Source organism: Mesoplodon densirostris, chromosome 14 (genome assembly GCF_025265405.1).
Source record: "Mesoplodon densirostris isolate mMesDen1 chromosome 14, mMesDen1 primary haplotype, whole genome shotgun sequence".
Taxonomy (NCBI): Eukaryota; Metazoa; Chordata; class Mammalia; order Artiodactyla; family Ziphiidae; genus Mesoplodon; species Mesoplodon densirostris.
In genome coordinates this window covers 77,441,829-77,466,273 of record NC_082674.1, presented here as the reverse complement: position 1 = coordinate 77,466,273, position 24,445 = coordinate 77,441,829, and the positions used below count along the sequence as shown (strand labels likewise).

Here is a 24,445-nt window from a genome sequence, read left to right as displayed (position 1 = left end):
AAGGTCGAGTTCTCTGTAGAGTCGCTTTACTGTCTCTCCTCCTTCCCCCATATTCATTTTGTTCTCCTTTTGCCCACATCCCCTCCTGTTCTCTGTTCTCCCCACACTCGAGACCTCTTTGTATTCCTACTGCATCCCAGTCACTCCTCTGGAGGTTCACAGGTGATCCCTTCCACATCCCCTGCGACAGCTTGGAGGAACCTAGTTCAGGATCCAAGACTCACCTTAGTACAGAAAAGAGTGACGCCCACCCCAAGGAAGCACCCGGAGGCTCCCTCGAGACCTAAGCCCTCACCCTAGCCCACAGTGCAGCCTCACACCAACGTGGGAAGAGCACTGACTGTTGACAAGTGTTGCTAAGCGATCCAATGGGGCCCTTGCTCTGACTCACTGATGACATCACACCATTCCACCAGTAACTGCTCTTTGGTTTATAAAATGCTCTCAAGGAAAAGACGGTGGGCCTCAAGGAGGAAGGAGTTAGCGTCCCAGCCTGAACACTGGGATCACTTCCTCTTAGCCCAGTATTACCTCTGAACCTCATCTTGTGTTTCATCTGACCAATTAATGATTCCAAATGAAAGTGATTCATCCACATATCAAAAAATTGAGAAAATACAAACTTAAAAGTTGATTAATATTCATAGTAAAGTTAGTTTATTTATTTGATATTTAATTAATTAATTAATTTATTAAACATCTTTATTGGAGTATAATTGCTTTACAATGGTGTGTTAGTTTCTGCTTTATAACAAAGTGAATCAGCTATACATATACATATATCCCCATATCTCCTCCCTCTTGCGTCTCCTTCCCAATGTAGTTTATTTTTACTCTTTTCTGGTTTGTGTTTAACTATGATTATATTGAGATTTTAAAAATTAACTTTTTCATTTTGAGATAATTGTAGATTCATAAATGCAGTTGTAAGTAATGACACATCCTATATACCTTTCCCCAAATTTCCTTCAGTGGTACAAAGTTGAATATCTATAGCACAGTATCACAATAGGACATTAGAATTGGTACAACCCATTGACCTTATTCAGATTTCCCCAGTTTTATATGCAATCACTTATGTGTGTATTTAGTTCTATGCAGTTGTATCCCATGTGTACACTCATGTACACCACCACCAAGGTATAGAACAGTTCTGTTATACGGATCCTTCATGCTACTTTTTTATAGTATCTCCATCCACAACCCCTGGCAACCACTATTCTCTTCTTCATCTATATAATTTTATTATTTCAAAAATACATGAATGGAAACAGATAGTGTAGAATGTTCTGATCTGGCTTTTAGTTTTAATTTGCATAATTCCCTTGAGGACTGTTTAATTTGTTGCATAAATCAATAGTTTATTCCTTTTTATTGCTTAGTAGGAATCCATGGTTCTATGGTCAAGTGCATATTTAGTTTTGTAAGAATCTGCCATACTCTTCTAGAGTGGCCCTATCATTTTACATCCCCACCAGGAATGTATCAGTGATCCACTTTCTCCACATCATTGTCAGCATTTGGGTTATCACTTTTTATTTTAACCATATCTCGTTGTGGTTTTAATTGGCACTTCCCTAATGATATTCCATAATGATATTGATTTCATGTGTTTATTTGCCATCTGTATATCTTCTGGTTCATGTTTTTTTCTAATTGAACTACTTCTTTACTGTTGAGTTTTGAGATCTTTTTATGTATATCCCAGATACAAGTCCTTTGTAAGATACGTGGTTTGCAAATATTTTCTCCCAGTCTATAGCTTATCTTTTTTTTTTTTAATGTTGGGGGTAGGAGTTAATTAATTAATGAATTAATTAATTTTTGCTGTGTTGGGTCTTCGTTTCTGTGCGAGGGCTTTCTCTAGTTGTGGCAAGCGGGGGCCACTCTTCATCGCGGTGCGCGGGCCTCTCACTATCGTGGACTCTCTTGTTGCGGAGCACAGGCTCCAGACGCGCAGGCTCAGTAGTTGTGGCTCACGGGCCTAGTTGCTCCGCGGCATGTGGGATCCTCCCAGACCAGGGCTCGAACCCGTGTCCCCTGCATTAGCAGGCAGATTCTCAACCACTGCGCCACCAGGGAAGCCCCTATAGCTTATCTTTTAACATCCTCTTTTTTAAAACCATTTTTCCTTCTGGTTTTATTGAAATGTAATTGAGGTACAACACTGTATAAGTTTAAGGTGTACAGGATAACTACTTGACATATGTATATATTGCAAAATGGTCACCACAGTAAGTTTAGTTAACATTTATTACCTCATATAGTTACCCAAAATTTTTTTCCCTGTAATAAGAACTTTTAGGATTTACTTTCTTAGCACCTCTCAAGTACACCATACAGCAGTGTTGATTATATAGTCACCATGCTGTACATCACATCCTCAGGACTTATTTCTTTTAGAATTGGAAGTTTACACCTTTTGACCACCTTCAACCATTTCACCCGCCCCCCAGTCCCTGCCTCTGGTAACCATCCATCTGTTCTTTGTTTCTATCAGTTTTTCAAAATTTTTATTGAAATACAGTTGATTTACAATGTTGTGTTAACTTCTGTACAGCAAAGTGATTCAGTTATACATATATATATATATACATACATATTCTTTTTCATAGTCTTTTCCATTATGGCATATCATAGGATATTGAATAGAGTTCCCTGTGCTCTACAGTAGGACCTTGTTGTTTATCCATTCTATGTATAATAGTTTGTACCTGCTAATCTCAACCTCCCAATCCATCCGTTCCCTACTCCCCTTCCCCCTTGGCCACCACAAGTCTGTTCTCTACGTCTCTGAGTCTGTTTCTGTTTCGTAGATAAGTTCATTTGTGTCATATTTTAGATTCCACATATAAGTGATATCATATGGTATTTGTCTCTTTCTGACATACTTTGCTTAGTATGATAATCTCTTGGTCCATCCATGTTGCTGCAAATGGCATTATTTCATTCTTTTTTGTGGCTGAGTAATATTCCATTGTATATGTGTACCACATCCATTCATCTGTTGATGGACATTTAGGTTGCTTCCATGTCTTGGCTATTGTGAATAGTGCTGCTATGCACATAGGGGTGCATGTATCTTTTTGAATTACAGTTTTATTCAGATATACGCCCAGGAGTGGGATAGTGGGATTGCTGGATCATATGGTAACTCTATTTTCAGTTTTTTGAGGAAACTGCATACTGTTTTCCATAGTGGCTGCATCAGTTTACATTCCCACCATCAGTGTAGGAGGGTTCCCTTTTCTCCACATCCTCTCCAGCATTTGTTACTTGTAGACTTTTTTTTTGGTGGGGGGGCGCTGTGCCGCATGGCACGTGGGATCTTAGATCAAACCTGTGCCTCCTACAGTGGAAGCACTGAGTCCTAACCACTGGACCACCAGGGAATTCCTATTTGTAGACCTTTTAATGATGGCCATTCTGACTGGTGTGAGGTGGTGCCTCATTGTAGTTTTGATTTGCATTTCTCTAATAATTAGCAATGTTGAACACCTTTTCATGTGCCTATTGGCCATCTGTATATCTTCTTTGGAGAAAGTTCTATTTAGGTCTTCAGACCATTTTTTGATTGGGTTGTTTTAAACTTCTTTGTTCATGTATGTTACATAATATTCACTCATTTTAAACATACAATTCAATGAATTTTAGTGTATTTACACAGAGTTCAACAATCATCAGCACAATCTAATTTTGGAACATGTCCATCCCCCCAAAAGCTCCCTCCTGCTCATTTGCAGTCACTCCCCATTCTCACCTCCAGCTGTAGGCAACCACTACTGCGTGTCTGTCTTTTTTTTTTTTTTTTACTGGGGATTGGTAGAGAAATCAGTTTGAAAAAAATATTTCATTGCTAAAAGCCATTTGAAATTTACTCATTTTAAGCTCTTTATTGATAAATGAGAAAACAGTGGCCCTGAAAGCACCAGGGTGTAGCCCAAGACCATACATAAGCACTACATGTCAGAGGTCAGATCCCTTGAAAAGCATTCTTGCCACTGGGAACCTGGGTGCCAAGCTTCGGGGTGGAGTGACCACAGGTTCTGCCATGGTTCCCTCTGATTGGTGCTCGAGTGTCTTCCAAAGGAGTGAAGGCATGAACCTGTGGGAAGCTCTGAGGCATAGACGCCTGGCCTTAGCCGCAGGACACCATTGGTGTAAGCCTCACAGAACTGCTCCTTGGTGCTGCGTCATCTGACTTGAATAAGGCCACTTTCTCACCCTTTGTCTAGAAACCAGCTGACTTCACAGCCTACGGAGAGGGGCACGTCCCAGCTTAGGGCATCTCCTGACATCCTAGAGGAGGCAGGAAGGAGGGGGCTCGCACCTCTCAGCCTGGTGGTCCGTGTGCAAACACGCTTGGTGGCAGGCCGGCGAGCCTGCTGGGCTGCAGACAGGCCCGAGCGTGGGAGCCAGCATTGGACTGGAAGCCAGAGCCTGTGGGAGCCGAGGCAGGAATTGTCAGAGGAATGGGCTTGTGATGATTCCAAGGGAAGCACATGCCAAAGCCCAGTCTGAGCGACAGGAGTAGGCCAGGCAGGGAGAGGGTGTTGGGAACTGGGGGAAACTGAAGGCCGTGGACCAATGTGAGACCAAAGCAGGAAGACTTTGTCGCCTCCTTCATACAGGGTTGGGGGCCTCTCTTCTGGGTTCCCCATCCTCATACTGACCAGATTTGGGGGAAAATGCCTCACTGTATGAAGATCTCTCCGGTTAAGCAATGGGGGAAGGGGCAGGATTTGGTCACCTCTGTACCCCTGTGTCTGCAATTTTTAACCAGCAGTGGAAGGAAGCAGAGGTGAGGCCGGAAAAGCACCCCCTCCACGTGGAAGCCTCTGTCAGCACCTACTGCGCCCGGCAGATACCCACGCTGGTTCCAAAGCTTCCCAGGTGACTGTGTTTTCCTGCTTCCAAGGCCAGGTTCCCCCTACTCCAAAATACATTGGTTGCTTCTCATTACAGGCACAAGCTTCCGAAAAGTCTTTTTCGATAAAAGAGCCCCTAAAACCACATCCTTGATTTTTGCCTGTGGATCAGGAAGACTTGCCTGTTCTCCACCCTCTTGCTTTGCTCCATCTTATGTTCTTGAGTGAAAGTGAGGCTGGGATGGAAAGTGGGGGCTGCTCAGAGGGCAGGACTTTCAGGCCCCAGACGAGGGGAGCCCATCGATCAGGCAGCTGCACCAGAAGCTCCCTCAGGTGGCATCTGGTCCTGCCCCTCGTTCTACAGCTGAGACCCGGAGGCTCAGGGAGGGGTGGCTGGCCCAAGTCCGCACCGCTCCCCATCGCAGCCCAGACAAGCCTGGGCACCCAGACCACGCTGTTTCTACCCGAGAACCTGGTCCTTTACTGCCTGTCTTCCTGGTCCAGTAGACCCTCAGGAAGAGGCCGATTAAATGTAAGTTACAAGGACGTTGCCGATTAAATGTAAGTTACAAGGACGTTGCCGATTAAATGTAAGTTACAAGGACGTTGCACCAGGCAGAGTTTATGAACACCTTGAAAAAGCAGGCACACTGACTCTTCCTTTCTCTGTGCATTTTTGGAAAAACAAAGGGCTTTGTGTAATTTCTTGGAATTACATTAATTGAATTAGCCTGTGTGTTGCTTTCTTGGTCATTACAACATCTTAATTAAAAAGTTTCTCTTTTGGCTGAAAATATTTCTTCCATGGTATATTAAGACATAAAGTAGGAAGTTTAGGAAAAGAAGTAATTTTATACTAAGCTCAATAAAAGCAATGAAAATCTGTAAGTAAGCACATGTTCTTAATTTCCACTGCTTTTACTCCAGTACTAAGGTGTGAAGTGTCTCGCCTTGCCTGTGTAGTCAGTGGCGCCATCCTGAGTCTTATGTGCAGGTGCAGAGCCTTGGGACACTGTGGACCGTGTGCTTTCAGAACCCAGACATGCCAGATCCTGATCTGTGGAGTCACATTACTGGGGGACTCATCACAGGGACAGTGGTTGGAAGCTAGTTGGTGCCACTTGTTTTTCTTTCATTTGTGTTTCTTTGTGTGCATATCTTTCACTTATCAAGAATGTTTTAATTCTGCTTACTGTACCATTTCAGAGATTAAGAAGATATTTTGGGTAAACGTGTATAACTGTGGAGTTGAAGGAAGAATCCTTAGCAAATCCACTGTAATTAGCATCCCTGGCTGCAGTCTCCTGCCTGGTAAGATCTAGATGAGAGGAGCTCCAGCCCTCAGGCGATGAAATCTCTGTAGGTCCCCAGAGGAGGGCGCAGGTGCTGTCTGGTCACCTCCCTCCACACCCCCTCTGTTGCACTGGTTCACCTGTAGGTCATCCCCTGTGCCCTGTGAGGGGCCTGGATGTCAACTCGGCGTCTTCACCACCTCCTCCTCTCTCCTTAGCCTCCACCTGTGTTTCCCGTATGGGACCAGGTAAGAGTGTGCCATTGGGAGGTGCCAGCGAGAGATGCCCAAGCAAGGTCGGGAGGTGGGAGAGGAGGCGAAGCCGTTATAGGCGGACACGAGGGCAGATGGTGCACACCTGGCAGCAGGGCGTGAATACCAGCTCTGCCCGGGGGCCCCGCCCTGGAGTTTCTGGAGCTTGGTTGGGGCTTCTTCATCATCTGCTCCAAAGACCCCTCCATCTGCTTCCCTTTATCAACACCCTTTCTGCTTGGGTTCCTGAGCAGACCCTGTGATGCTGTGTGGGATGTAATGACCCAGATGTGAACACAACCCATACCGAGTCCCCACCACTTGTTCTCCCCTGGGCTTTGCTTATGGAGTTTCCAGCCGCTTGGTTATCTCCCCTGAGCTCCCAGTGCTGTTGACTTGCCTTTTCCATTACCAGACACTCGGCTGTTCTCTGAAAGCCCCAAATGTCTCTGCAGTCCTGTAATCCTTGCACCAGCTCCCCCGAATGGCACCAGCCTCAGTGCTGCAGCAGCAGTGACCCCCCCGAGTGGCCTTGGGTTTCCCCTAACATGCTGAGGGGACTCTCCGACTAAAGGAAGAATGGGCGACCTTTTCGCTGAGGAACTGGAAGGCTTTGGGCTTGGCCCCATTTGTGTCAGGCTTCCTGGGACGGAGTCCCAGGTGTGTGGATGGAGGCATAGTGTGGCCCATTGCCCAGTCCTGTTGGTTCTGGGTTTGCCCCTCAGCGGCCACCCTGAGGAGAGAACCAACCCTTAGCCCAGCTGCTTCCACCTTGGCCTTCTGGGGCAGCACAGACTGGGTGTCACAGGCTGAAAAGTACTGTGGTCGTTTGCTGCTGGCAGTTTCGAGGACTCGAAGCAAATGCTAAGCCTTCATGGGCTAGAGAGCATTGAACAAGTGTATTGCTTCCTGAAAGGAGTCGGCTTTTTAGAAGACTTGACTGTGAGGTTCCTGGGAACCTTACCAGAAATTTCTTGGCACAATTAGACATTTCCAGGGGAAAAAAGAGAGACAAAGAGCTAGATAGTTTCTGTCTGGCAATTGCAGTGATTACCTAGTAATACTGTATAGCAGCTGGCCAGTAATAAGACTTCCTACCTAAAGGGGCTATACATATAGAGAGCTGTAAACCTGAACATCACTGAGCAAATCAAGCTGCAGTGGACCAGCCCAGGCCCTGGGATGGCCTTTAATGCTGGACAGGTGCCCCCAGGGTCCCCCACCCCGACCCCAAATGACCTTCTTGGTCTCTCTGAAGGGTTCTGAGCCTTAATTTTCCTTCCCCTGGTGTAAAAATCACAATTCCTACTCTCAGTCGGGCATGTCTGTTGGTGTAGCCCTCGCACCTCTGATCATTTAAGGATAAGCTCTTAGAAACCACACAGCTGGGTTTTGCTTTGTGATTCAATCTGAAGATAGTTTTCTTCTGGTAGTGAGTTCAGATTTATTAATAATATGATCTAAGGTGTGTCTAGTTTTTATATTTCTATGTTTATACCGCACTTCTTATATTTACTGTGTATCTCTATTTGGTCTGTTTTCTCTGCTCTCAAAATTTGTTGTATTCATGACTTTGGCATTTAGGATGGCTCATGTTTTTGTGACTGCATTTCACACTAATACCTTCATAGGATTCCTTGAATCCCTCTTTTCCTTACCTCGGTCTCCACCGTCCTGTTTCCAGCTTTGATGGCACCCTGGCACCTCCCCACCTCTCCCCCAGGCAGCATTCATGAGCCCCTCCCATGCTCTCTCCCTTCTCTGAGTCTGAAGGTTGGGTTATTTCTGTCATGTCAGAGTGAACGATAGCATACGACTCCCTGCCTCTGTTTCCACCTGTGTCAGCCTCAGACCGGCCCACTGATGCTCTCCATGCCTTGCCACGCTCCTGCGGCTGACATTTCCCATCTCCTCCCTGGATAAGGCTGCTCTCCAGCAGGTGAGATGCTGATTGTCCTCCTCTCTCCTCATGTGTTTCCCTCCTTCCTGTCTCTGCCTCTTTCCCTCACTACCTTCTAGTCTAGGTTCTTGGGGCTCTTCTCAGGTCCCTCCTCCTCGGGGGTCCAGGCCTCTTCCTGACTTTCTGTCTCTTCTCCCTCTGCCCATCCTCAGTCTCTGTGGAGGCTCCTGCTCTGGTCTCTTGTCTCCCTTGGGTGCCCCCCCTCCATGTTACTGCTAGACCCTTTCAGAGTACTCAGGGGTCAGGGCCTTTGTCAGCTGACACCCACTGGAAGGCTGGGGGGCCCTCGTGCCACTGGCTGGTTTGGACACCCCAGGTTCAGGCTGCCACGGTCGGCGGGCCTGAGGAGAGCTGGAGGCCCAGTGCTGTCCCTCTACAGCTGCCTGGAGGCCCCGTGGTGGGGGAGGGAGAGGGGGGTGGGAGCTACAAGAAAAGAGGGAAAGTGAGATCAGAGTGGAAGGCAGGCCCCCCAGCGAGGAAGCTGTCAGCGCCACAGCACAAGGTGCGTGTAGGACAGAGGGTCTGGGAAAATCAGCTGTCACCCTCATTGCTCTTATGAGTGACCAGATCCAAGAGGGGCCCCGGATGTTTGCCTTTCTTTTTTTTTTTTTTCTTATTGTAGTAAAAACACTCTTTTCTTTCGATTTTTGAGACTCCTGATATATACAGTAGGAATATGTAGTCGTGGCATATTCTTGGTCCTCAACTAAAAACCTGAGGGATGAATGAAACTTCACACCAAATTCGGGTTATCTCAGAACACACTTGCCCTGCATTTCTCTCTCCTTTTCTTTCTCCTGGGGTCCGAATGGGCCCCTGCAATGAGGCAAAGGGCGGGGGGCTCAGCTCACAGGACTGTCCTAGTACAGCCGTCTGCCCAAGCAGGGGGTTCCTTATGCATTTCACAGAAGGTCTCCCTCCACTTCAAGTAAATCCACACATAAAAACGAAATTTAAGCCAAGGAAAACAAATGCTAAAGCATGTGATGCTACTCAGGTGGTTGGTCTGTGCATGTGTCGTTTGTCACGGGCTTCCTCACAGCTCTGCATGTGTACTTGTTTCCTTTATCTTCCAGCAAGCTTATTGGTTCAGAGACTAGAGAGCCCTAGGAGCTCCTTCCGTCCACGTGAGGCTAGACCCTAACACATACTACAAGGACCCAGCTCAGGGTAGCTTGCATCAAGTGGGAGCAAAGCACAGAAAACCTTTGATGACACGTTGGAGTTAATTGTTCTCTTTTCCCAAGAGCCACCATGGTAATGGATCCCTTTCCACAGAGGATGACCTCAGTGTTTTTCATGTATTTATATTTAAAAATCAACTCAGATCAAAACCCTACAGAGGTTTTCATTCATTACTTAGATCAGCAATTCCAAGAGTTTTCCTAAAAAAAAAAAAGGAAAAGAAAAAAAATTGATATGCTAATTGGGACCTTGTATAGCGTGGTAAATAATTCCATAATTGAATCCATTTGGAGAGTTTCTGTATAAACACAGTAATTACTTTCTGTACCATGGGAGTTCGCAGAGCCCTTACTAGGCTAACAGTGCATTAAGGGATGCAGTGGCACTTCCTCGTGACCACCAGCCCTGGAGGTGACTGCAGGGCACGGGGTGGGGTTGTCCCCACCAGGAGGCCCAGTACTCACTTGGAGCACCTGCAGCCGCTGCTCCATTCCTTGGGAACCTAGGGGGCGCCAGGGCGCACCCGACTCCAGACCCAGTGATGTGGGTTCTGGGCCTGGATCTGAAAGGGAAGCACAGCAGGGTGAGCGCCTGGAGGAGGGGCCCAGCCCCTCCACCTCTGGGGTGCGCTCCCCGGCCCTCATCCCCGACAGACCTCCTCACACAATTCCCGGGTGACCCAGGCTCGGTACTCCATGGCACAGAAGAATTCCACCTTCAGCTGGAGGAACTTCTTGTAGAGGTGCTGCCAGTGCTCTCTGCCCAGCAGGAACGGGAAGATGCTCTGCTTGGCCGTGGGGTTGTCCTCCTCCATGTCGGAGGCGATGTAGCTGCCATCAGAAAAGAGGGCTAGCTGGTCCCGGCCCCCACAAGGACTCAGGCGAGACAGTGGAGAGAGGCTGCTGAGGTCACCCTGGAGGAGCACCCAGGTCCACAGAGGGCAGGACCGTCCTCAGCACCAAGGCTGCTGGGCCCATGCTGTGCGGGGCCCAGGTCAAGGTTCTGGCTGTCGCCATTTCCCTGGGACTTTCTACCTCGGGTCCCTCAGTCTCTGGGCAGCAAATGGTGCTTCCTGGCTACGTTCATTATCCCAGGACCTTGCTCCTTGCCTTCCCCTGCTCTGACCATGTGACCCCTTGAGGGCCTTGAACCACCACTGGGGGCCCTCAGGCATTGCTCACAGGGCCAGGAAGAAGTGGATCCTGTTGTAGAGGTGACCAGGCAGCCCGACACGGCCGAAGTACTCCACCACCATGGAGAGCAGGTACTGCGGGAAGACACAGGGCGGGGGAGGGGCGGCCAGGGGTCGATGGCAGGACCAGTGGCCTGAGTGGGCCCTGCGCCCCACCCCATCCACAGGCCAGGTGGGAAAACCACCCACGGTGGGCCTTGCTGAGGGTGTGATGGCCCTTTGACATGCGGAGATGAGCTGACGGGAGGCCAGGGAGGAGATGCCCAAGGGCCGGGGCACCCGTAGTGTGTCCTTTCTTCCTTTCTGGCCCCAAGGGCGGGTCTCTCCAGGGCCTCTGCTCAGGCAGACACCTTGTCCTCCGTCCCCACCCCCTGGGGGTGGGGACACTGCAGACCCCTTGGTCCCTCATAATTTTAGTGCTGTGAGTACCTTGTCAGACACTTGCAGGAAACTATCAGCTTTCAAGAAGCTCTGGATAACAGGGTCCTCTGTAAAGGAAGGGAGACGTGATGAGGGCCTCGGAGCAGCCCTTCTGGGAGCAGCGAGCCTGGGGCTGTGGGACATTTCACAGGGAGGAGGAGAAGTGGAAACTTCTCCCAGTTCCTCTGTTTCAGGAAGTAGAGGCAGCTCTCTTCCCCCAGGAAGGCTCAGAGCCTTAACAGTGACAAAGCTGTTCCTTCCATTGACCCAGGGAGAGAGTCTCAACTGGGGCAGGGATTTTGCTATTGTTATTTCATCTTCAACACATGGCTGGGTATGTGTGTCTCATGAAGAGAGATGACCTGGTTCTCAAAGTTTAACATAACGTTCCTCGAGCCAAAGGTTGGGTGTGGCCTTTGGCCTCTGGGCACTACATCCCTGTCACTTCATCACACTGCGACTGTGCAATGCTTTCCTGCCCCACCTGATAACGGAGCATCTTATGTGGGCAGTGGAGAGTTCATACCCCCCTGGGTGGGGGTGGGGGGGCACTGGGCATTCTACCCTCCTTCTCCTGGACCCCCTTCACTTCCTGCTGATAATGACCTGGCCTCCCCTGGCCCCAGCAGGCTCATCTGGGATTAGAGTTGTCCCTGGAGGTGCCATTTTCCAGTGGTGCCCTGAGAATGCCAGGTCCTCCTTGTCTTTCACACCTTGCCCCGGACAATGACATTTACCGAGACGGGAAGACGGAGGGGTCATGGATCATTTCGCCCTCCCTGACCCTTGTCCAGGTGGCCTGGCTCCCGGAAGGGCATTGCTTTCTGTGTGGATGAAAATATTCTGTAGCTTGCTGTCCAGTACAGTAGCCATTAGCCATGTGTGGCTACTGAGCTTATGAAATGTGGCTGGTGAGAACCAGGAACTGAATTTCAGAAGTTTATTTTAACTCACGTAGAATTAAATTTGAAGAACTGCAGGTGGCTAGTGGGTGCTGCACTGGACAGTGTCAGCTCCGTGACATCCCCCAACCTGCCACACTCGGTCCTGCCTCTGGTCCTGACATCACCTTCTCTGCAGACCTTCCCTGAGTATCTGTCACAAAGCTCTCCCACTCCTGCTCACAGCCCATCTCTAGGTGTCATTGCCTTTTCCTTGTCTGCATTTGTCACTGGCTGAGAGCAACTTATTTCTGTAATCTTTGGGGTCTCCTCCCACTTTGAGCATAAAGGCAGTGAGATCTAGTTTGTCCTTTCATCACTCATCTCTAAAATCCTAACTGGAGGCACTCAATGTGGGCAGGGGATTCCTCCCTTGATGTGTCCTAAAATGTCTTGATAATTGAACCCTCAACCATGAGTCCTGCTTTCCTTTCTCCCTCCAAGAACTCATCTCAGATGAAAACCCATGAGCACCGCAGTAGAACTGTGGAAACAGAGCGATCTGCTTCTGTGCAATCTGGACACCCCCCAGCTCTGAGCCCCAGGGGGAGATTTGGCCATGATCCCGGAGCCTGTGGGATCCTCGGTGTAGAAGGGACCTGACCCTCCACTAGCTCAGAGCACAGACCCAGAAGCCGGTAGAAGGCCTCTTGGTCTTCTGCACGATAACTGGATCTTCTCTTGCTGAACCTGAGTTTCGTTCCCTCAACATGAGTGACGGTCCACATGTTCCTCCTCTGACTGCGCTTCTTCCAGGACTTCAGCTTGGAGACGACTTCCGAGGAGGTGGGATTGGAGGCCAGGGCGCTGCTGTCCTGGGCGGCTGCAGGAACGAGACTCTGTGTGAGCACAGACCTGACCCACCTGGGAGGCCCCGAGTCTGCCCTTGCAGCTCACCCTGAAGATTGAACCCTGCCTCCTGAGGACAAGACAACAAGTGGTTACTCAGCAGTACCTGATGTTCTCTTCAGGGCCAAGGGAGCTGAGGACACCACACCTCCCTTGACATCCATCAGTCTCTTCCTCTTCTGGCCTCTCACCCTCCTGGTTCTCTGCTCAGAGACAGCCTCTGGAGGGGCAGAACTGGAGGCCAGAGGACTCCCATCCTGAGCAGCTGCAAGGAGAGAAGAAGGACCCTGTGTGATCACGGGAGGGACCCACCTGGGAAACACTGTGCTCTTCCCTTCTCACTCACCTTGAGTATGTTGCACGTGACATCTGAAGGGATAAGAATGACCATCACCCCCTTTGCACTCTGTCTATAAAGGAGGGTAGGCACTGAAGTAATATTTACCTTTCTTGGTCAGGGAAAAACTGCTCTCCTGTGCCTCCTTCCCTGGATCTTTCTGCCTGGGGAGCACCTCTGTGGAGACAAATGTGAAACTCTCTGGTCATCGATGTCTTTAATAACTACAAAGGTGAGCAAGATAGTGACCTCCTGTCTCACCCTGGACACCTTTCCCCTGCCCTGCAGACCCACACCCATGAAGAGTCCAGGGAAGAAGAAGTGATGCTGGAGCCATGATGATCTATCACCTTCATTCATTCAGAGAGCAGGGAGAAGTGTGAATGACCACACACACCTGGCTTCCCTGCCACGAGCGGCCTTTTCATCCGACTTTTTTGCCGGGTCCTGTGGACTTGCATCACTCTCCGAGGCATCCGATGTGGAGCTCAGAGGGATAGCCTGTCTTTTCTGGGTACCAAAAACTGGAAAGAAACCAACTTGATTCTGACCAGGCCACTTCCTTCCGCTTAACCTGCTTCTTGTGAGACCTAATAATAATTAAAAGGGCAATAACATTAGCTACCAGTAATTGCTTAGTAAACTTGAGATATTGATTAGTGCGTTGGGATGCCCTCATTCAGTCCTTACAAGGAGGTGTGAGGTAAGGTGTGTCACTTGCCTGTTTACAGATGAGGAAATGCTGACCTAATTTGTCTAGGATTTGTTCCTTGACCGTGGCTAGAGCTCTTTGGACTTGGGATTAGAACTCGCGTCTGAGCGGTGCTCAGGGGAAGAAGGCTGGTGGCAGCCCCGGTTGAGCCTCAGGCACATTTCCATGAGGGTTGAGCTGGGCCACCTTACACGCTTATGTCATCGGCTCTGCCTAAATATCCCTGTGAACCACTATAAAGTTACAGCAATCCAACCTGGCAAAAGTCTGACCAGAGTAGCCCAGGCCTGTGTGAAATGGCCCTGGAAGCTGACTGAGGCAGTTCCCCCTCCAGAAGGCCAGGGCCGCCTGCCGCCTCTGAGGGCAGTGCTCCTCCTGGGTGACAAACTGCCCACATGCTCCCGGGGCTCTCAAGGTCGAGTTCTCTGTAGAGTCGCTTTACTGTCTCTCCTCCTTCCCCCATATTCATTTTGTTCTCCTTTTGCCCACATCCCCTCCTGTTCTCTGTTCTCCCCACACTCGAGACCTCTTTGTATTCCTACTGCATCCCAGTCACTCCTCTGGAGGTTCACAGGTGATCCCTTCCACATCCCCTGCGACAGCTTGGAGGAACCTAGTTCAGGATCCAAGACTCACCTTAGTACAGAAAAGAGTGACGCCCACCCCAAGGAAGCACCCGGAGGCTCCCTCGAGACCTAAGCCCTCACCCTAGCCCACAGTGCAGCCTCACACCAACGTGGGAAGAGCACTGACTGTTGACAAGTGTTGCTAAGCGATCCAATGGGGCCCTTGCTCTGACTCACTGATGACATCACACCATTCCACCAGTAACTGCTCTTTGGTTTATAAAATGCTCTCAAGGAAAAGACGGTGGGCCTCAAGGAGGAAGGAGTTAGCGTCCCAGCCTGAACACTGGGATCACTTCCTCTTAGCCCAGTATTACCTCTGAACCTCATCTTGTGTTTCATCTGACCAATTAATGATTCCAAATGAAAGTGATTCATCCACATATCAAAAAATTGAGAAAATACAAACTTAAAAGTTGATTAATATTCATAGTAAAGTTAGTTTATTTATTTGATATTTAATTAATTAATTAATTTATTAAACATCTTTATTGGAGTATAATTGCTTTACAATGGTGTGTTAGTTTCTGCTTTATAACAAAGTGAATCAGCTATACATATACATATATCCCCATATCTCCTCCCTCTTGCGTCTCCTTCCCAATGTAGTTTATTTTTACTCTTTTCTGGTTTGTGTTTAACTATGATTATATTGAGATTTTAAAAATTAACTTTTTCATTTTGAGATAATTGTAGATTCATAAATGCAGTTGTAAGTAATGACACATCCTATATACCTTTCCCCAAATTTCCTTCAGTGGTACAAAGTTGAATATCTATAGCACAGTATCACAATAGGACATTAGAATTGGTACAACCCATTGACCTTATTCAGATTTCCCCAGTTTTATATGCAATCACTTATGTGTGTATTTAGTTCTATGCAGTTGTATCCCATGTGTACACTCATGTACACCACCACCAAGGTATAGAACAGTTCTGTTATACGGATCCTTCATGCTACTTTTTTATAGTATCTCCATCCACAACCCCTGGCAACCACTATTCTCTTCTTCATCTATATAATTTTATTATTTCAAAAATACATGAATGGAAACAGATAGTGTAGAATGTTCTGATCTGGCTTTTAGTTTTAATTTGCATAATTCCCTTGAGGACTGTTTAATTTGTTGCATAAATCAATAGTTTATTCCTTTTTATTGCTTAGTAGGAATCCATGGTTCTATGGTCAAGTGCATATTTAGTTTTGTAAGAATCTGCCATACTCTTCTAGAGTGGCCCTATCATTTTACATCCCCACCAGGAATGTATCAGTGATCCACTTTCTCCACATCATTGTCAGCATTTGGGTTATCACTTTTTATTTTAACCATATCTCGTTGTGGTTTTAATTGGCACTTCCCTAATGATATTCCATAATGATATTGATTTCATGTGTTTATTTGCCATCTTCTGGTTCATGTTTTTTTCTAATTGAACTACTTCTTTACTGTTGAGTTTTGAGATCTTTTTATGTATATCCCAGATACAAGTCCTTTGTAAGATACGTGGTTTGCAAATATTTTCTCCCAGTCTATAGCTTATCTATTTTTTTTTTAATGTTGGGGGTAGGAGTTAATTAATTAATGAATTAATTAATTTTTGCTGTGTTGGGTCTTCGTTTCTGTGCGAGGGCTTTCTCTAGTTGTGGCAAGTGGGGGCCACTCTTCATCGCGGTGCGCGGGCCTCTCACTATCGTGGACTCTCTTGTTGCGGAGCACAGGCTCCAGACGCGCAGGCTCAGTAGTTGTGGCTCACGGGCCTAGTTGCTCCGCGGCATGTGGGATCCTCCCAGACCAGGGCTCGAACCCGTGTCCCCTGCATTAGCAGGCAGATTCTCAACCACTGCGCCACCAGGGAAGCCCCTATAGCTTATCTTTTAACATCCTCTTTTTTAAAACCATTTTTCCTTCTGGTTTTATTGAAATGTAATTGAGGTACAACACTGTATAAGTTTAAGGTGTACAGGATAACTACTTGACATATGTATATATTGCAAAATGGTCACCACAGTAAGTTTAGTTAACATTTATTACCTCATATAGTTACCCAAAATTTTTTTCCCTGTAATAAGAACTTTTAGGATTTACTTTCTTAGCACCTCTCAAGTACACCATACAGCAGTGTTGATTATATAGTCACCATGCTGTACATCACATCCTCAGGACTTATTTCTTTTAGAATTGGAAGTTTACACCTTTTGACCACCTTCAACCATTTCACCAGCCCCCCAGTCCCTGCCTCTGGTAACCATCCATCTGTTCTTTGTTTCTATCAGTTTTTCAAAATTTTTATTGAAATATAGTTGATTTACAATGTTGTGTTAACTTCTGTACAGCAAAGTGATTCAGTTATACATATATATATATATATACATACATATTCTTTTTCATAGTCTTTTCCATTATGGCATATCATAGGATATTGAATAGAGTTCCCTGTGCTCTACAGTAGGACCTTGTTGTTTATCCATTCTATGTATAATAGTTTGCATCTGCTAATCTCAACCTCCCAATCCATCCGTTCCCTACGCCCCTTCCCCCTTGGCAACCACAAGTCTGTTCTCTACGTCTCTGAGTCTGTTTCTGTTTCGTAGATAAGTTCATTTGTGTCATATTTTAGATTCCACATATAAGTGATATCATATGGTATTTGTCTCTTTCTGACATACTTTGCTTAGTATGATAATCTCTTGGTCCATCCATGTTGCTGCAAATGGCATTATTTCATTCTTTTTTGTGGCTGAGTAATATTCCATTGTATATGTGTACCACATCCATTCATCTGTTGATGGACATTTAGGTTGCTTCCATGTCTTGGCTATTGTGAATAGTGCTGCTATGCACATAGGGGTGCATGTATCTTTTTGAATTACAGTTTTATTCAGATATACGCCCAGGAGTGGGATAGTGGGATTGCTGGATCATATGGTAACTCTATTTTCAGTTTTTTGAGGAAACTGCATACTGTTTTCCATAGTGGCTGCATCAGTTTACATTCCCACCATCAGTGTAGGAGGGTTCCCTTTTCTCCACATCCTCTCCAGCATTTGTTACTTGTAGACTTTTTTTTTGGTGGGGGGGCGCTGTGCCGCATGGCACGTGGGATCTTAGATCAAACCTGTGCCTCCTACAGTGGAAGCACTGAGTCCTAACCACTGGACCACCAGGGAATTCCTATTTGTAGACCTTTTAATGATGGCCATTCTGACTGGTGTGAGGTGGTGCCTCATTGTAGTTTTGATTTGCATTTCTCTAATAATTAGCAATGTTGAACACCTTTTCATGTGCCTATTGGCCATCTGTATATCTTCTTTGGAGAAAGTTCTATTTAGGTCTTCAGACCCTTTTTTGATTGGGTTGTTTTAAACTTCTTTGTTCATGTATGTTACATAATATTCACTCATTTTAAACATACAATTCAATGAATTTTAGTGTATTTACACAGAGTTCAACAATCATCAGCACAATCTAATTTTGGAACATGTCCATCCCCCCAAAAGCTCCCTCCTGCTCATTTGCAGTCACTCCCCATTCTCACCTCCAGCTGTAGGCAACCACTACTGCGTGTCTGTCTTTTGTTTTTGTTTTTGTTTTTTACTGGGGATTGGTAGAGAAATCAGTTTGAAAAAAATATTTCATTGCTAAAAGCCATTTGAAATTTACTCATTTTAAGCTCTTTATTGATAAATGAGAAAACAGTGGCCCTGAAAGCACCAGGGTGTAGCCCAAGACCATACATAAGCACTACATGTCAGAGGTCAGATCCCTTGAAAAGCATTCTTGCCACTGGGAACCTGGGTGCCAAGCTTCGGGGTGGAGTGACCACAGGTTCTGCCATGGTTCCCTCTGATTGGTGCTCGAGTGTCTTCCAAAGGAGTGAAGGCATGAACTTGTGGGAAGCTCTGAGGCATAGATGCCAGGCCTTAGCCGCAGGACACCATTGGTGTAAGTCTCACAGAACTGCTCCTTGGTGCTGCGTCATCTGACTTGAAAAAGGCCACTTTCTCACCCTTTGTCTAGAAACCAGCTGACTTCACAGCATATGGAGAGGGGCACGTCCCAGCTTAGGGCATCTCCTGACATCCTAGAGGAGGCAGGAAGGAGGGGGCTCGCACCTCTCAGCCTGGTGGTCCGTGTGCAAACACGCTAGGTGGGAGGTCGGCGAGCCTGCTGGGCTGCAGAGAGGCCCGAGCGTGGGAGCCAGCATTGGACTGGAAGCCAGAGCCTGTGGGAGCCGAGGCAGGAATTGTCAGAGGAATGGGCTTGTGATGATTCCAAGGGAAGCACATGCCAAAGCCCAGTCTGAGCCACAGGAGTAGGCCAGGCCGGGAGAGGGTGTTGGGAACTGGGGGAAACTGAAGGCCGTGGACCAATGTGAGACCAAAGCAGGAAGACTTTGTCGCCTCCTTCATACAGGGTTGGGGGCCTCTCTTCTGGGTTCCCCATCCTCATACTGACCAGATTTGGGGGAAAATGCCTCACTGTATGAAGATCTCTCCAGTTAAGCAATGGGGGAAGGGGCAGGATTTGGTCACCTCTGTACCCCTGTGTCTGCAATTTTTAACCAGCAGTGGAAGGAAGCGGAGGTGAGGCCGGAAAAGCACCCCCTCCACGTGGAGGCCTCTGTCAGCACCTACTGCGCCCGGCAGATACCCACGCTGGTTCCAAAGCTTCCCAGGTGACTGTGTTTTCCTGCTTCCAAGGCCAGGTTCCCCCTACTCTAAAATACATTGGTTGCTTCTCATTACAGTCACAAGCTTCCGAAAAGTCTTTTTCGATAAAAGAGCCCCTAAAACCACATCCTTGATTTTTGCCTGTGGATCAGGAAGACTTGCCTGTTCTCCATCCTCTTGCTTTGCTCCATCTTATGTTCTTGAGTGAAAGTGAGGCTGGGATGGAAAGTGGGGACTGCTCAGAGGGCAGGACTTTCAGGCCCCAGACGAGGGGAGCCCATCGATCAGGCAGCTGCACCAGAAGCTCCCTCAGGTGGCATCTGGTCCTGCCCCTCGTTCTACAGCTGAGACCCGGAGGCTCAGGGAGGGGTGGCTGGCCCAAGTCCGCACCGCTCCCCATCGCAGCCCAGACAAGCCTGGGCACCCAGACCACGCTGTTTCTACCCGAGAACCTGGTCCTTTACTGCCTGTCTTCCTGGTCCAGTAGACCCTCAGGAAGAGGCCGATTAAATGTAAGTTACAAGGACGTTGCCGATTAAATGTAAGTTACAAGGACGTTGCACCAGGCAGAGTTTATGAACACCTTGAAAAAGCAGACACACTGACTCTTCCTTTCTCTGTGCATCTTTGGAAAAACAAAGGCCTTTGTGTAATTTCTTGGAATTACATTAATTGAATTAGCCTGTGTGTTGCTTTCTTGGTCATTACAACATCTTAATTAAAAAGTTCCTCTTTTAGCTGAAAATACTTCTTCCATGGTATATTAAGACATGAAGTAGGAAATTTAGGAAAAGAAGTAATTTTATAGTAAGCTCAATAAAAGCAATGAAAATCTGTAAGTAAGCACATGTTCTTAATTTCCACTGCTTTTACTCCAGTACTAAGGTGTGAAGTGTCTCGCCTTGCCTGTGTAGTCAGTGGCGCCATCCTGAGTCTTATGTGCAGGTGCAGAGCCTTGGGACACTGTGGACCGTGTGCTTTCAGAACCCAGACATGCCAGATCCTGATCTGTGGAGTCACATTACTGGGGGACTCATCACAGGGACAGTGGTTGGAAGCTAGTTGGTGCCACTTGTTTTTCTTTCATTTGTGTTTCTTTGTGTGCATATCTTTCACTTATCAAGAATGTTTTAATTCTGCTTACTGTACCATTTCAGAGATTAAGAAGATATTTTGGGTAAACGTGTATAACTGTGGAGTTGAAGGAAGAATCCTTAGCAAATCCACTGTAATTAGCATCCCTGGCTGCAGTCTCCTGCCTGGTAAGATCTAGATGAGAGGAGCTCCAGCCCTCAGGCGATGAAATCTCTGTAGGTCCCCAGAGGAGGGCGCAGGTGCTGTCTGGTCACCTCCCTCCACACCCCCTCTGTTGCACTGGTTCACCTGTAGGTCATCCCCTGTGCCCTGTGAGGGGCCTGGATGTCAACTCGGCGTCTTCACCACCTCCTCCTCTCTCCTTAGCCTCCACCTGTGTTTCCCGTATGGGACCAGGTAAGAGTGTGCCATTGGGAGGTGCCAGCGAGAGATGCCCAAGCCAGGCCGGGAGGTGGGAGAGGAGGCGAAGCCGTTATAGGCGGACACGAGGGCAGATGGTGCACACCTGGCAGCAGGGCGTGAATACCAGCTCTGCCCGGGGGCCCCGCCCTGGAGTTTCTGGAGCTTGGTTGGGGCTTCTTCATCATCTGCTCCAAAGACCCCTCCATCTGCTTCCCTTTATCAACATCCTTTCTGCTTGGGTTCCTGAGCAGACCCTGTGATGCTGTGTGGGATGTAATGACCCAGATGTGAACACAACCCATACCGAGTCCCCACCACTTGTTCTCCCCTGGGCTTTGCTTATGGAGTTTCCAGCCGCTTGGTTATCTCCCCTGAGCTCCCAGTGCTGTTGACTTGCCTTTTCCATTACCAGACACTCGGCTGTTCTCTGAAAGCCCCAAATGTCTCTGCAGTCCTGTAATCCTTGCACCAGCTCCCCCGAATGGCACCAGCCTCAGTGCTGCAGCAGCAGTGACCCCCCCGAGTGGCCTTGGGTTTCCCCTAACATGCTGAGGGGACTCTCTGACTAAAGGAAGAATGGGCGACCTTTTCGCTGAGGAACTGGAAGGCTTTGGGCTTGGCCCCATTTGTGTCAGGCTTCCTGGGACGGAGTCCCAGGTGTGTGGATGGAGGCATAGTGTGGCCCATTGCCCAGTCCTGTTGGTTCTGGGTTTGCCCCTCAGCGGCCACCCTGAGGAGAGAACCAACCCTTAGCCCAGCTGCTTCCACCTTGGCCTTCTGGGGCAGCACAGACTGGGTGTCACAGGCTGAAAAGTACTGTGGTCGTTTGCTGCTGGCAGTTTCGAGGACTCGAAGCAAATGCTAAGCCTTCATGGGCTAGAGAGCATTGAACAAGTGTATTGCTTCCTGAAAGGAGTCGGCTTTTTAGAAGACTTGACTGTGAGGTTCCTGGGAACCTTACCAGAAATTTCTTGGCACAATTAGACATTTCCAGGGGAAAAAAGAGAGACAAAGAGCTAGATAGTTTCTGTCTGGCAATTGCAGTGATTACCTAGTAATACTGTATAGCAGCTGGCCAGTAATAAGACTTCCTACCTAAAGGGGCTATACATATAGAGAGCTGTAAACCTGAACATCACTGAGCAAATCAAGCTGCAGTGGACCAGCCCAGGCCCTGGGATGGCCTTTAATGCTGGACAGGTGCCCCCAGGGTCCCCCACCCCGACCCCAAATGACCTTCTTGGTCTCTCTGAAGGGTTCTGAGCCTTAATTTTCCTTCCCCTGGTGTAAAAATCACAATTCCTACTCTCAGTCGAGCATGTCTGTTGGTGTAGCCCTCGCACCTCTGATCATTTAAGGATAAGCTCTTAGAAACCACACAGCTGGGTTTTGCTTTGTGATTCAATCTGAAGATAGTTTTCTTTTAGTAGTGAGTTCAGATTTATTAATAATATGATCTAAGGTGTGTCTAGTTTTTATATTTCTATATTTATACCGCACTTCTTATATTTACTGTGTATCTCTATTTGGTCTGTTTTCTCTGCTCTCAAAATTTGTTGTATTCATGACTTTGGCATTTAGGATGGCTCATGTTTTTGTGACTGCATTTCACACTAATACCTTCATAGGATTCCTTGAATCCCTCTTTTCCTTACCTCGGTCTCCACCGTCCTGTTTCCAGCTTTGATGGCACCCTGGCACCTCCCCACCTCTCCCCCAGGCAGCATTCATGAGCCCCTCCCATGCTCTCTCCCTTCTCTGAGTCTGAAGGTTGGGTTATTTCTGTCATGTCAGAGTGAACGATAGCATACGACTCCCTGCCTCTGTTTCCACCTGTGTCAGCCTCAGACCGGCCCACTGATGCTCTCCATGCCTTGCCACGCTCCTGCGGCTGACATTTCCCATCTCCTCCCTGGATAAGGCTGCTCTCCAGCAGGTGAGATGCTGATTGTCCTCCTCTCTCCTCATGTGTTTCCCTCCTTCCTGTCTCTGCCTCTTTCCCTCACTACCTTCTAGTCTAGGTTCTTGGGGCTCTTCTCAGGTCCCTCCTCCTCGGGGGTCCAGGCCTCTTCCTGACTTTCTGTCTCTTCTCCCTCTGCCCATCCTCAGTCTCCGTGGAGGCTCCTGCTCTGGTCTCTTGTCTCCCTTGGGTGCCCCCCCTCCATGTTACTGCTAGACCCTTTCAGAGTACTCAGGGGTCAGGGCCTTTGTCAGCTGACACCCACTGGAAGGCTGGGGGGCCCTCGTGCCACTGGCTGGTTTGGACACCCCAGGTTCAGGCTGCCACGGTCGGCGGGCCTGAGGAGAGCTGGAGGCCCAGTGCTGTCCCTCTACAGCTGCCTGGAGGCCCCGTGGTGGGGGAGGGAGAGGGGGGTGGGAGCTACAAGAAAAGAGGGAAAGTGAGATCAGAGTGGAAGGCAGGCCCCCCAGCGAGGAAGCTGTCAGCGCCACAGCACAAGGTGCGTGTAGGACAGAGGGTCTGGGAAAATCAGCTGTCACCCTCATTGTTCTTATGAGTGACCAGATCCAAGAGGGGCCCCGGATGTTTGCCTTTCTTTTTTTTTTTTTTTTCTTATTGTAGTAAAAACACTCTTTTCTTTCGATTATTGAGACTCCTGATATATACAGTAGGAATATGTAGTCGTGGCATATTCTTGGTCCTCAACTAAAAACCTGAGGGATGAATGAAACTTCACACCAAATTTGGGTTATCTCAGAACACACTTGCCCTGCATTTCTCTCTCCTTTTCTTTCTCCTGGGGTCCGAATGGGCCCCTGCAATGAGGCAAAGGGTGGGGGGCTCAGCTCACAGGACTGTCCTAGTACAGCCGTCTGCCCAAGCAGGGGGTTCCTTATGCATTTCACAGAAGGTCTCCCTCCACTTCAAGTAAATCCACACATAAAAACGAAATTTAAGCCAAGGAAAACAAATGCTAAAGCATGTGATGCTAGTCAGGTGGTTGGTCTGTGCATGTGTCGTTTGTCACGGGCTTCCTCACAGCTCTGCATGTGTACTTGTTTCCTTTATCTTCCAGCAAGCTTATTGGTTCAGAGACTAGAGAGCCCTAGGAGCTCCTTCCGTCCACGTGAGGCTAGACCCTGACACATACTACAAGGACCCAGCTCAGGGTAGCTTGCATCAAGTGGGAGCAAAGCACAGAAAACCTTTGATGACACGTTGGAGTTAATTGTTCTCTTTTCCCAAGAGCCACCACGGTAATGGATCCCTTTCCAGAAAGGATGACCTCAGTGTTTTTCATGTATTTATATTTAAAAATCAACTCAGATCAAAACCCTACAGAGGTTTTCATTCATTACTTAGATCAGCAATTCCAAGAGTTTTCCTAAAAAAAAAAAGGAAAAGAAAAAAAATTGATATGCTAATTGGGACCTTGTATAGCATGGTAAATAATTCCATAATTGAATCCATTTGGAGAGTTTCTGTATAAACACAGTAATTACTTTCTGTACCATGGGAGTTCGCAGAGCCCTTACTAGGCTAACAGTGCATTAAGGGATGCAGTGGCACTTCCTCGTGACCACCAGCCCTGGAGGTGACTGCAGGGCACGGGGTGGGGTTGTCCCCACCAGGAGGCCCAGTACTCACTTGGAGCACCCGCAGCCGCTGCTCCATTCCTTG

At 47.9% G+C, this 24,445-nt stretch overlaps 1 protein-coding gene across 1 annotated transcript; it reads right to left on the bottom strand.

The window, feature by feature from the left end:
- Nucleotides 1-10,058: 10,058 nt before the first annotated feature.
- LOC132501416 (speedy protein E4-like) lies at nt 10,059-24,439 on the bottom strand. The gene is made up of 9 exons (XM_060116990.1): nt 24,413-24,439; nt 18,751-18,860; nt 13,305-13,327; nt 13,150-13,223; nt 12,738-12,948; nt 11,178-11,236; nt 10,738-10,823; nt 10,212-10,386; nt 10,059-10,118 (listed from the first exon to the last, which is right to left on the bottom strand). Exons 1-9 carry the CDS (start codon nt 24,437-24,439, stop codon nt 10,059-10,061), a joined length of 825 nt encoding a protein of 274 aa, XP_059972973.1.
- Between the last annotated feature and the right edge of the window lie 6 nt (nt 24,440-24,445).